This window comes from Dermacentor albipictus, chromosome 1 (genome assembly GCF_038994185.2).
Source record: "Dermacentor albipictus isolate Rhodes 1998 colony chromosome 1, USDA_Dalb.pri_finalv2, whole genome shotgun sequence".
NCBI lineage: Eukaryota > Metazoa > Arthropoda > Arachnida > Ixodida > Ixodidae > Dermacentor > Dermacentor albipictus.
The window spans coordinates 179,734,878-179,748,755 of NC_091821.1; the positions used below are offsets into that span (position 1 = coordinate 179,734,878).

Here is a 13,878-nt window from a genome sequence, read left to right on the forward strand (position 1 = left end):
TGACCGCATGCAGCAAAAGCAGCATGAAAAAAAGTTTTTTTTTTGTTTTTGTGGAATGTTTACCCCGGGTAATGATTGCACCCTAGAATTTGCATCATTGATTTTTTTTGTAAAGTGTGTGATCATTATGCAAGTAAATATGGTACTGATACTGACAAGTTTCGAATATTTGCACACCACTAGCTAATAAGAACTGACTCCCAAAACACAAGGTATGTGAAAGCTTGTTAATTCCACTTCCGTTAATTCAGAAAATCCGATAACTCGACCTTCGCGCCTGGTCCCTACAATTATATAGAGGAGTCTATGGGACGAAACTCTCGTTAATTCGGACTGACTCCAGCCCACCTCGGATAATTCGGATGATTTAGGGCAACCACCGAGGCTCAAAAACGAAAATACGGCAAACGCGGCACAAAAGTGATACCCAAACCAACGCCTTGTTGCCCAAAGGCAGCATCGCCATTGACATCAAGTGGCTGAAACTAGGCCAATCCAATCCAATTGGCTTGACTTGTGGCAGGATGGGTGCTTTTCCTTGTTTTTGCATGTGCCGGCGTTATCGACGGAGCCATTTTGTCGCTTTGTTGCTGTTGGTGCGCTATATCCTTGCATGCTGTTTTGCCGAGAATGGCTAGATTTAGCGCAGCTCAGTTATTGAACTTTATTGGTGCTTTTCTGTTGTGCGCCCATGTCACTGCATTCTCCGCCGATGGCAACGCCGGCGAAGCGGCCGAAATACGAGGCGAAGTACTTGGCTGCCAAGGTGGAAATTTTGCGGACCCTGAAGGATGGACTCTCTCGACAAGAAGCCATGAAGAAGTACAACGTGAAAATAAGTACCTTGAGCACGTATGTGAAAAATGAACAGATTCTTCAGGTGTTCGAAAGCAAGAAGTTTCAAGCGTCACGAAAGCATCTGCGAACAGCAGCTCATCCAGAGTTGGAAGAGGCTTTGCTTCGGTGAGTGGTCGACTCGCGTAATGCGAATCTGCCATTGAGTGGACCCCTCATCATGGCGCATGCCGAGAGGTTTGCACTGATGATGCATATCGATGCATTCAAGGCATCGGAAGGGTGGTGTGTGCGCTTCAGAGAGCGACATGGCCTCGTTTTTAAGACTGTGTGCGGCGAAAGAGGCGCTGTCAACGAAGACGTTGCCAACAATTGGAAGAACACTCAGCTGCTCGAGCACATCGCCGCCTACGATCCAAATGACATATTTAATGCTGATGAAACAGCACTTTTCTTTAAGGCTTTGCCAGACAAAACTGTGACCATGAAAGGAGATCTGTGCATCGGTGACAAAAGATCCAAGGAGCACGTCACCATTCTTTTAACTGCCAACATGACAGGAACACAGCGCTTGCCGCTTGTCGTCATTGGAAAGGCGCAAAAGCCACGGTGCTTTAAGAACATGCCTGCTCTTCCGGTGGAATACCGAGCGAATAAAAAGGCCTGGATGACGTCGCAAATTTTTCGTGGCTGGATGCAGAAGTTAGACCAACAGTTTTCCGCAAAGAACCGCAAAGTGTTAATGGTGCTGGACAATTGTAGTGCGCATAACAGTGTCACCGGACTGGACAACATAGAAGTTGTTTTCTTGCCGCCGAACACAACATCGGCCCTCCAACCGATGGACGAAGGCATAATTCAGTATGTCAAGACCAAATACCGCAGGCGCGTGCTAAAACGGATGCTCCTGTGCCATGAAGTGGGCAAGCAGTAAGACGTGAATCTTTTGAGCGCGGTCAACATTCTTGCCTACGTTTGGCACAACACGCCCTCGCACGTCGTCGCCAACTGTTTTAGACACAGTGGCTTCGTTGTGCGTGAGCCTGGCGATGATGCAGTGGCCGAAGTGCCGCTAGATGACAATGGAAATTACTTCGAGGATTTTGGAGGAGTTCTGCTGGATGCGGTGACACTCGCTGATTACGTCGGCATTGATGACGGCGTTGTTACAGCCGGCTCGCTTACCGAAGAAGAAATTGTGAGGGACGTGCTGCACGGCGAAGATTCTGAAGAGGAAGAGGAGCCGCGAGAGGAGCAGCCTCGGCCCCCTCGCACTGTGAAAGAAGCCATGGAGGCCCTCGCTGTGTTGGAAGAATTTTGTTGGGACACTCCAGACAGCATGCGAGCTTCTAAGCACTTTGTAAAATAGTATCCGCGCGGGTTTCTGCTCGAAAGCAGACGAGCATTCTCAATTACTTTGCTCAGTAAACGTTTGTTGATGAAAGTCGTGCATTTATTGTTTTTGTTGTCCACTCGATAATTCGGACATTCGGTTAATTTGGACATAATTTACGGTCCCTAGAAGTCCGAATTAATGAGCTTTTACTGTACTGAGTTTTCTCTAGCCTAAGGAGGATAGAATAGTACCGGAGAAAGTTTTAACCTTGGGCTAAATGTTAATGCCGATATGCAGCAGAAAGATGTATAAAAAGTTGTTCAATTATGCATATACAGTTGCCGACTGTTTATTCGGACCTCAAGGGGACCGCGGTTATGTCCGAATAAACAGGTGTCCGAAAAAACAGATTCAGAAAAAAAAAAAAATCCTTTATTTCCATGCACTTATTCGGGCTCAGCAGTAGGCTTGAAATCGTGAATGCGCCATTGCATGCTGCTCCGTTTACATGCAAACAGATAAGCCTGAATTTCGCAGAGGGTCGTGAGGTCACTATAGGCGTCTGAAAGCACAGTCACTGCTTGTACAAGCTCCGCGTGTTACGGCAGCGACGTGGGCACTGTAGGCCCCATTAGACACTTGACGCTATGTTTCCATATGCCGCGTTTGAACACCGCAACCTCGACACAGCACACAAAGCAAACACCATCGCGCAACCACGCCGACATCAGTCGCACAAACTAAAAATGTGGCCTACTCACAGCGTCGTGCACAAAGAAAGAAAGAAATCAGTTGCTGGATTGCCTTGACATGGCTTACTAAGCTGAGACCAGAACTGCTGCAGCCACTCTACCGAACCAGGCAGAAACAATGATGATGAGCGGGGATTTGCAGTGGCGTCACCTCGTGGGGCAGCAAGAAGGCTCAGCTCAAAGCAAAGACGGCATTCAGCAAGTCGAACCATGCACCATTTAGAGTCGGTGGGGGCAAGTGCTATCGACGTTTGTTTGAGTTGGCTCAAACAAATGACCGGTTGCAAGGTATCCGAACTTTTGGCAGTTGTTATACATTATCATCTATGGGGAGGATGGCGGTTCCGCGAAGCAGTCCAAATAATCGAGCATGTCCAAATTTTTTAATTCGGAAAAATCGCTCGGCGACTGTAGAATATTTTATATAGGCTTCATGGGCACTGCCATATTGGGTTGTTACACAAACAATTTCTATGTTTTATTAGACGTAAAGTGAGGCAACATGGCCATGAAACGATGAATGCATTTATACAACTATTTTCATGCTTGCGAATCGACTGTAGTAACGCACACTTCATTGTTAAAGACAAAAAACAGCAGCGCTAACAGCCCAAGATGGCGGCACCTAAACGCTTCCATAAAATACTCTACAGCATTCACATCTTCAAATAAGAGAGAGAGAGAGAAAGTGTGCCAGGATGTATGCCAGCTACACCAACACAGACAATAGGTTTGCATGAAAGGCCATTTCCATAGTAACACTCAACAAAGAAGTAGACACAAAAACATCTTTTTTTGTTTCAAATAACATTCAACTTTTGAGAATTCTTGCTGTACATACATGGTGTCAATCTTTGATATTTCGTGGGCATTTCACACCACTGGTTGTTGAGAGGTGTTGCCATTTCTATGGAGCCACATAAATTTATTTTAGGTTCTGTTTCCAGTCACAGGGGTTGCACAACACAACTTGTTTACCACCAGGTGCTAACTCGTGTGGTTGCACATGCGCCGTCTGCTACCTCCACCCACTAGCTCCCCTCTGAACATGCTCATGCCACCCACTTGCCATTTCCCTCTAAAACTAACCTGAACAGGAACCCTTGGTGGTCGTGCTCAGTGTTTTGGAGCAGCTTGGGCACAATTCAAGGCCTTTCTACAGTTTTGTTGCAGCTTGGTGTAGCAAGTTGCAAATGTAGCAGTTTGGCACAATTGGCACAGTTGTACAACCCCTGTATAATTCTTGCAGCAAAAGATTGGGACACAGAATGTATGTAATTAAAATTGAAGAAACAGAACTGACCACTACTGGCAACAACAATTTGAGATCTGGAATTTGAAATATGCATGTTCCATACCTGTTGATCGAGTGTCAGGTGTAGGCTGAACCACAAGGTAAGGGTAAGGAGGCTCTGAGCTTGCTGGTGTGTATGGCACTGCGCTAGTGCTTGTACGGGACACTGAAAGATTGCGCAAGTGAGCTGCTGTGGGGGAGAGGCCATCAGCCAATCGATGCCGGCTTTGGCTTGGACTCTGAGAGGGAGAGTAGACTGCTTCTACCAACGAGACATGGCGGCCCTGCAAAAAGAACAGCCATGAGCTTAGACATGGTGCCGTCACCGCAAGGTTAGCATAAAATGAGTGCAATGGCACTTGGCATGTAACAGTGAGTGACGCTGACCTACCAAACACAAACCTAACCTTCTAATGCGTTTTCTATTTCAGCAAATAGTGAAAAATTTTAAAGGGGCCACAATACCAAATTCTCTAGCTTGAATTATGCATTGCATGTGAAACTGTATGTGTCCCACAGCAAGCTAGCATAATTTGAGCGCATTTGGTGCAGTAGAAAATTTTTATTTGAATTTTTTTACATCGCATTTGGACTTTACAGCAGTCTGGCAACATTGACAGGTGATGAACTAAAGTGCGCTCTGTGTGGTCAGTGCAAACAGCATGCACGTGGTGTTTGTTTTCACATGTGCACCTCTGCAGTCAGCCCGAGATAGTTTCCAGAAGTGTTCTCTGCTTTGTGTTGTTTTTATCGCACAAGAATTGCGGGCACAATACAACAGTGACACTCTTGCTATGCTGCTGGGTGCCAGAGCGTGTGGAGCAAGAAGAGTCCAGCTCAGCATGTGCGCATGTGGTTTGAGAATGTGTTAGAGCAGATGGCACAGTGGTGGTGCTGCACTTCTTGACATCACACAGTCACACATGCCACACGATAACAGCGGTCACTATTTGTGGGTATTGAAATTTTGGGTTAAAATTTGCACCTAGAGGCATTCCCCCCCTCTCTAGAGAGGCCCTGAACCCCTTTTTATTGAAATCGAGAAATGAATTTGAAGTCAAAATAGGCTACTTTGGAAATACTTTGCCGCACGAAGTATTCCAATGCGTTCAGCAGAAGCGGAGTTATTGGCAATCGGAGGTCACATACGATCCCCTTCTCGGTGCTCCCGCTCTTTCTTCAATGTCCTACACAGCAAAGGCTATGGCAGAGCAGGGTATGCCCACAATGCCTTGCCTACTGAACAACACCATAGCGCACAGTTCAAATCAAATCTGATTTTGGATGTTCATGTAAGCACCACTATTTCTGATTTTGGCACCTACAACACAGCAAACGCAGTTGTCTTCAGCAAGCCACAGTGCACTCAGCGAGCAGACTTGTTATGGCGGCCGTGGTATTTATGCTATATAGCAGACTGCAGCTACATGCAATTGTATTGCGCATGCACCACATTTGCTTTGTGCACTACAGGGCTTGAGTGCATGCTCACGCTCATATGCTCCTGTCTGGCCATGCTAAGTGGTGCAGAGAGGCTTTTTCCTGTACCAGCTTGACTGGCGGATAGCAGCCACGTACAACTTGCACATTTTGAAGTGCTGTCAATGGTTCAATACAAAGAAAAGCCTGCCAAGGCATCCAGCCAGGAGTGGCTAGGTGCCTTGGCCCTGGCAAGTGGGCGTGTAGTCTGACCTTAAGTTTCGCACGGTTCAAGGCTAGTTGAGCGTTCAAAGCTAATCAAAATTAGTGAGACCGGACGACTACGACGCCATAAGCAGTCTGGCCAAAGTATAGTTGCTACATGGGCAGCTGCAGCCGAGCGTGAGCAGACGATAGTTGGCTTCTCACGAAAGTATGTAATTCTTATCGAAATTCAAAAGCATATTTTCGTTTACTTCAGCATGTTTATTAAACTGCGTCAATAAACGTACACAGTAACAGTAAGAAGCGCACTGATCCAAACATCCTTCTTCACTGATGTCAGCTATTGGCCAATAGCAGCCCCGTATGGGAATATGCTATATGACGAAATACAGCCCTCGAAAGGAGTGAGGAGAAGGCTTCTGTTAAAAAGAGTATTTGGGGGGAAAAAACAGAAGTGACTTCACGCTTTGCTCGCGAGCTCCACGCGCCGCACATCATCATCATCATCATCATCATCATCAGCCTGGTTACGCCCACTGCAGGGCAAAGGCCTCTCCCATACTTCTCCAACAACCCCGGTCATGTACTAATTGTGGCCATGCCGTCCCTGCAAACTTCTTAATCTCATCCGCCCACCTAACTTTCTGCCGCCCCTGCTATGCTTCCCTTCCCTTGGGATCCAGTCCGTAACCCTTAATGACCATCGGTTATCTTCCCTCCTCATTACATGTCCTGCCCATGCCCATTTCATTTTCTTGATTTCAACTAAGATGTCATTAACTCGCGTTTGTTCCCTCACCCAATCTGCTCTTTTCTTATCCCTTAACGTTACACCTATCATTATTCTTTCCATAGCTCGTTGCGTCGTCCTCAATTTGAGTAGAACCCTTTTCGTAAGCCTCCAGATTTCTGCCCCGTAGGTGAGTACTGGTAAGACACAGCTATTATACACTTTTCTCTTGAGGGATAATGGCAACCTGCTGTTCATGATCTGAGAATGCCTGCCAAACGCACCCCAGCCCATTCTTATTCTTCTGATTATTTCCGTCTCATGATCCGGATCTGCCGTCACCACCTGCCCTAAGTAGATGTATTCCCTTACGACTTCCAGTGCCTCGCTGCCTATTGTAAATTGCTGTTCTCTTCCGAGACTGTTAAACATTACTTTAGTTTTCTGCAGATTAATTTTTAGACCCACTCTTCTGCTTTGCCTCTCCAGGTCAGTGAGCATGCATTGCAATTGGTCCCCTGAGTTACTAAGCAAGGCAATATCATCAGCGAATCGCAAGTTACTAAGGCATTCTCCATTAACTTTTATCCCCAATTCTTCCCGATCAAGGTCTCTGAATACCTCCTGTAAACACGCTGTGAATAGCATTGGAGTGATCGTATCTCCCTGCCTGACGCCTTTCTTTATTGGGATTTTGTTGCTTTCTTTATGGAGGACTACGGTGGCTGTGGAGCCGCTACAGATATCTTTCAGTATTTTTACATACGGCTCGTCTACACCCTGATTCTGTAATGCCTCCATGACTGCTGAGGTTTCGACAGAATCAAACGCTTTCTCGTGATCAATGAAAGCTATATATAAGGGTTGGTTATATTCCGTACATTTCTCTATCACCTGATTGATGATGATGATGATGATAATAATAATAATAATACTGTGATGAATAATCTGAATATAATCTATTGTTGAGTAGCCTTTACGGAATCCTGCCTGGTCCTTTGCTTGACAGAAGTCTAAGGTGTTCCTGATTCTATTTGCAATTACCTTAGTAAATAGTTTGTAGGCAACGCACAGTAAGCTGATCGGTCTATAATTTTTCAAGCCTTTGGCGTGCCCTTTCTTATGGATTAGGATTATGTTAGCGTTCTTCCAAGATTCCGGTACGCTCGAGGTCATGAGGCATTGCGTATACAGGGTGGCCAGTTTCGCTAGAACAATCTGCCCACCATCCTTCAACAAATCTGCTGTTACCTGAACCTCCCCAGCTGCCTTCCCCCTTTGCATATCTCCCAAGGCTTTCTTTACTTCTTCCGGCGTTACCTTTGGGATTTCAAATTCCTCTAGACTATTTTCTCTTCCATTATCGTCGTGGGTGCCACTGGTACTGTATAGATCTCTATAGAACTCCTCAGCCACTTGAACTATCTCATCCATATTAGTAATGATATTGCCTGCTTTGTCTCAACGCATACATCTGATTCGTGCCAATTCTTAGTTTCTTCTTCACTGTTTTTGGGCTTCCTCCGTTCCTGAGAGCAAGTCATGCTGTTCAAGTCATACAACGGTCTTTCACTATCAAATTTGAAATATGACCTCGTCAACGTAATTCTGTCCTAGATGCTTGCACACACAGGCCTCGTTCATAGACACACAAGAACACCATAGTGCAGCTCGGCGAAGGGCTTTTCTCACACAGCCAAGCGCCGCTTCAGCCGGCCACACATTCTAGCTTGGTGGCGCCCAAGTTAGAAAGGGCTATCTATACGTATCAAGGAAAAGAAAACTTTTTTTTTTTTCATTTGGCCTACAAAACAAAAGCACATGGCTTTATTATGCTTGCACTATGTGGGACCTGCTGTACCCAGAGATATATATATTTTTTCTTCACAAGTTAGAACAGAAAATAATTCAAGAAGGCCAAGTCCATACTTGGGTTGGATAGATAACCTGCTAGAGCCCACACTTTCCGACGACAGTATACACTTAATGTGATGTCTTTTATTGCGACAGAAATTATATAGACACTCGTGGCGCATTTCTGCCATCAGTGTCACCGTGAGGTTCCATATAAAGTCCAAGGGCGATAAAATTGCCGCTGTTTGCTATATGCTGTTTGTGCGAGTGAAAAAGTGCAAGGGTTAGTTGGTGATCACGGCTAAATCTCGCGCACGCAATGGTAGAAGTGCGCCATGGTGGAGGTGCGCCATCGTCCGTCAAGGGTTCAGGGGGATGGTAGGGAGGGAGGCGCGTCCTACTCCGGTGGCCCAGACGACCGTGCATGCCCAGCCGCACTGCTGTATCTTGAAAGCCATCTGTGACAGGTACAGATTCTGCGCTGCGCTGTGTTTTCGCAGCTTAGTTCATGTTGATGCGAGTGGCAGCACGAAGGTCAATTTGCTCGCTGTTGCTGCTGTGTTTCCTCACTACAGCGTTTTGACAGCGAATTTCCACAGTCATTGAGAGAGATGTGTTCATGTTTGCTTGTGCATGCGTGACGTACACTATGCTTGTTAATTTAGTTAGTATGCCTATGTTCACAAGTTTATACGGCCGATAAAGATACTATCCTTACTTCACATAGCTGTCCATTAATTTGCTATCGCAACTGATGCTTCATCTTTTGGGCAAAACTGCGACTTCTTTACTTGAGTGCCTCCTAAGAGCAACCACTTTGTTGGCATAACTCCTTCTAGTTTGTCAAACAGCGAAAAAGAAAAATTCAATTGTTCCTTATGGAACATGTCAAAGTTCTGACAGAAATGTAGAGATCATGACGTTTTGCAATGACATCAACATTCTTGTGGCCAATCTTGCTCTAATTGCTGAGATAATCTAGCTAATTGCTTCAACTATTTCAGAAACCTTGCAGTGGTGTGTTGACAAGCCCTTTCACTGCCGCGACAATCAACATTTAGCCGGAGCTGAGACCTCGTGGCTTCTGCCCCGTGTAACTTCCAGCACGCAAGCGGAGACGAAAGGAGACAGAAATTTGGGTATCGGTATGGCAACTCCACTTATAGTTGAAGGATACGAAAAATTTGTGCGGCATGAAATTTGTTAGACTATGTCATTTAATAGCGCAGCCATTATATTATTAGTCCAAAAAGTGTTTCAGGGCCCCTTTAATTATACACATGCACTCCAGTCACCTCCAGTCATAGCACAAGTCCCGAGACGTATAATAACTGTATTGGCAGCCATTGAGCGGAAGATGGATTATCCACCTACTAATATCGGCAATGCATGATGTTGCTGGTGAGAAGAGCGCACTGCTACAGATTTGGAAATGAAGTGCTTCAAACCGATGAGGCGATCGTTACGAACATGCATGCATCGAATAGCGACGGCAACAAAGACGGCGCGCGGCAGAGATGACACAGTAGGGCAGGGTGCCTCAACGTTGTCCTCGCAGGAGGCCTTGCAGATGATTCAGTCCCCCCGGGGCTTTGTTTTCATGGAGGACCTTCCACTCCACTACGTGAAGCACCTAGATGCCTTGGAGAAGGATGTTGGCAAGCTTCGAGTAAAGCAAGCAAGGCTGACGGACATGGGGTCTTCTCGTGCAAGCCAGTGAGAAGTACATGGCGAGATGCTTGTGGCGATCTTGCTCCAGTGTTTCTTCTGGATTTCTCAAGCTGACAGGCTGCCACGGCAACTTTCTCACATTTTTTGAAAGGCCCCTTTAGGGGCCACCAAAGCGGTACCTCGGCGAAGCTCGCATGTCACTTGCCGCCCATGTCCCCTCTTTGCGGTTGTTTAGCAGTGCCATTCTTGAATGCTGACAGTTGTGGCTTGTTACACACGATCGGAGCATGCAGGAAGCAGAGACAAACAGTTCAATGAATGAACACGATCAGCAGCCGAATGAAGGAAAGTGGTAAGGAGGAGAACTGGCCTCCCCGCCATTCTAGTTTTCTCACAACTGCTCTGCCATCCCCCTATTTTGATTTTTTTCACGCGAGCTGGTTACAACAATGGAATTTTCATGGCACCTGAACATCATTATAAGTAGGTTCAACTGTAAAGCAATTTTTTTTTTCTTTTCGTTCCACCCTCCCCATTAGCAAATTGCCCCAATTTCGAGGCTGAAGTTGTCTCCACAGGCAATCTGACAAAGGGCTCATTTTCAATGTACTCCCTAACTCTACTTGGAATGCTTAATCAAATTTCACAAGGGCTATTTTGTTCCTCTGAATGTACAGCAGTTGCACAGAGAGGTGATTCAGAACATGCAGCCTTGAGACATGTCACAATGTGCCCAGACTTCACTGGACCACTGGACTCACTGGGCCTACCTCATACAGCACCAAGACACTGATGAATGCCAAGACCCAGACAAAGAGTTAGAGATGATGCACCAAGCATTTATTTATTAATCAACAAACATCACCTCTCTTTTCTTTTTTTTGTAGCAACAGAAAACCACAATAGTTTCAGAGGTGTCTGAAAAGTTACTTATTACAAAAACATTTTGTTAAAAGAATTAACAAAGAAGAAAACAAATGTTTTAATCGAGGCCTCTGAAAGGAAGCCACACTCCACCTGCAGAGGGCTGCTTGTGGGTGAATAGAGGGAGCCATCAGAGGAGGCAGCCCCGTGGCGTGGAGGCAGTCCCAGGGGTCCTCTGCTGCCCCCAAGCAGTGGGCTCTGGCTAGGCGAGTACGATGACCGTGAACTCGAAGAGCTGGTGGGGCGTGGGCTCTCCCCAAAGGGTGGTGGCTGGAATGCACCACCACCACCCAGTCGTCCTTCCCCTGCACCAGTGATTTCATGCACAAATGAGCCTTTCAGCAGGACAAGTGAAGAAACAAATAACATACCTACATGCCTCGTTAAAGCGGTTGTTCTTAAACGGGTACCCACCGAACATGTGTTGTCTTCAAAGAAAATTCTAACATATACACATCCATCACTGTTAGCCGATAACCCTTGCATTTTAATGGCTAGGCAAAAAAGGTGAAATGGACCACCATTCAACCATCGAATTGCAACGCGTGAATCAATAAATGCCTTCTTTTCAATAGCAGTTACTTAAAAATCTAGAAAGGCTTAAACAAAATGTTTTACCAATGGGTAAGTTTAAGCACTGTTAAAAGGTTTCACAAAAGTGACAGTAAGCTGCCCCACAGTAAGTTGACGATTGACAAAAGGAGGGAAACTTGTGTGAAACTTACCTTTCTCCCTTAGAGGAGCCCTGAAACATTTTTTTAACTAATCATAGAATGGCATCGCTATTAAAGGGCATCACCTTACAAATCTCATGCCACAAAAAATTTTTTGAATTCTTCAGCTACAAGTGCAGTTATCGCACTGATACCCGGCTTTCTCTTCCATCATCTCTGCTAGTGCGCTGGAAGCTACAGAGCGAAGTCAAGAAGGCAAAACTTCAGCAAAAATTTGTGTGTTGCGGCAGCAAAAGGGCTCATCGTGGCACCCGTGGCATCCGCAGTTGACTACGCTATCTACGGAGCATGGCACTGGCATCTCAGAGGTCACACGCAGCTAGTGCAGCTGATGCAGCTACATGCAGAGCAAAGATGACATGATTTCTCTCTTTTTTTACTTGCAGACATATATTTCTTTCACATATTTCCCTCAAAATTAGAAATTATTTATTACTGAGAATGCTCTCGCGCTCACAAAATCAGCGAATAGCAATGATAGGTCCAGCTGCTTTTAATGACACTGCGTGTCGGTATTGCGGAAGCGAGAGCAAGCAATCTTTCGACATTTTTCACATGAGATTGTAAATTCCCTGCTGCATGCAGTGCAGTAATACTTGGCTCACATGTTCACAGCAGCCTCTACGACAGAGCGCTAACTTTTTCAAGCTCTGTTCATCGTGCCCCAAAGCACCTACCTGCATGTGAAGCTTTGCGTCGATATGACAAACGCTTGCCAGCAGGTTTTGGGAGAGGGGGAGACCTTCCTAATGTACGCTGTGTACAGGAAGCGGAAGCTATAGGTGTCAACTACATTAACTACATCAACTAGGAAGCTTCCGGCTAGCCCCACCCGTCCATCCTCCCCAGAGAAAATTATATTTCTGCTACCTCCCTCCCTTCCTGAATTAAAAAAATAAATAAAAAATAAACACCATCGCACACAAAAAAGAAAAAGAGAAAAACAGCACACCTACATGTTGACACTGGTTCTGATCCTAGAAAAACTAATTTTAGTGTTTGTTGGAAGAAAGAAAGGAAGAGCAGAATTCTGCTGCCGCATCTGCGATGACTGACACCTGAACAACGGCCAGAAAGGAGGGTGCAGTAGAGCTACTAGCACAATTTACTTCGGTCATTTGCAAGGTACATCATGAGTGCATGCCAGGAAGCTGGCAGGATACGTCATTGTACCCACAAGCCATATGGATACAGTGAGTGTGCATGGTCACTGTATTTGTTCATGCACAACCATGGAGGCATGTGGGATCACACAACTTGCTCCCACTTTACCCCAACCACCTAGGCATGTACACCAATACCTATCCTTATGTATGTCACCTTCCCTAATGGCACTGAGTCCTGCTTTCTCAAAGGTACAGTGTACTAGAATCATTGAAGGGTTCCAGAAAATAGCCTCTCCCTCTCTGCAATCCCTCTTTCTTTCTCTCTGTGGCATGTAAGGTATGTACAAATCTCGGCATCACTCACGTCTGGTGTTTTGCCAGTTGAATGGACCATTTCAGGAAGAAACAAGCCTACGTCCAGTTTATCAGTTGACGCCAGCCCCTACATTTCTCCTAGGCAAGGCAAACTTAGCCATGCCCAGCTAAGTTTGCCAGGCACGGCTGAAAGAGCCGAAGAAAGCCATTCGCGTTAAAATGATCCCCAGCTGGTCTAAATAAATCCGGTCTCCTCCACTACTGCATGGCTTGAGTAACCGTATCATGGTTGTGGCTCGTAAAACAACAAAATTAAGTATGATTATAACTTATAGTAATTTAATTTGAAGGCCAGACACCTAGCTAAACATTGGGAAAACAAAGATGTTTTCGTAAGTGCATCATCTTCTAAGTACCCCATATGTATGTATATATTAATCATTCCACGCCAACTGTTCGAACCGTGGTGCTTGAGCAATATCATTTCTCTGAAAAAAAATTTTTCTTACATATGTAAGCGTTACTTGTACAGTATTTTCACAAAATATTTCGAGCAGAAATTAATTTTTGGGCACGTGAGGTCCATTTGAATTTCACAAAATGGTGGAAAACCATGTGCGAAAAACAAGTTCGCCAAAGATCGACCGTTTTGAGCATTCTTTCAAAATTTGCATTTATGCATTGTCTGAACTTTGTTCTTTGATTATAGAACAGTTTAAAAAA

The 13,878-nt window shown here is 45.4% G+C and overlaps 1 protein-coding gene across 1 annotated transcript in view; it reads right to left on the reverse strand.

Moving 5' to 3' along the window:
- The window catches only part of Hr39 (Nuclear hormone receptor FTZ-F1 beta), a 135,722-nt gene that overhangs the window by 81,244 nt on the left and 40,600 nt on the right, over nt 1-13,878 (reverse strand). Inside the window, exons 5-6 of the mRNA XM_070530115.1 lie at nt 11,094-11,305; nt 4,242-4,461 (exon numbers count right to left, since the gene is read on the reverse strand). Of these exons, the coding sequence (XP_070386216.1) occupies nt 4,242-4,461; nt 11,094-11,305 (432 nt within the window). The remainder of the gene's footprint in view (nt 1-4,241; nt 4,462-11,093; nt 11,306-13,878) is intronic.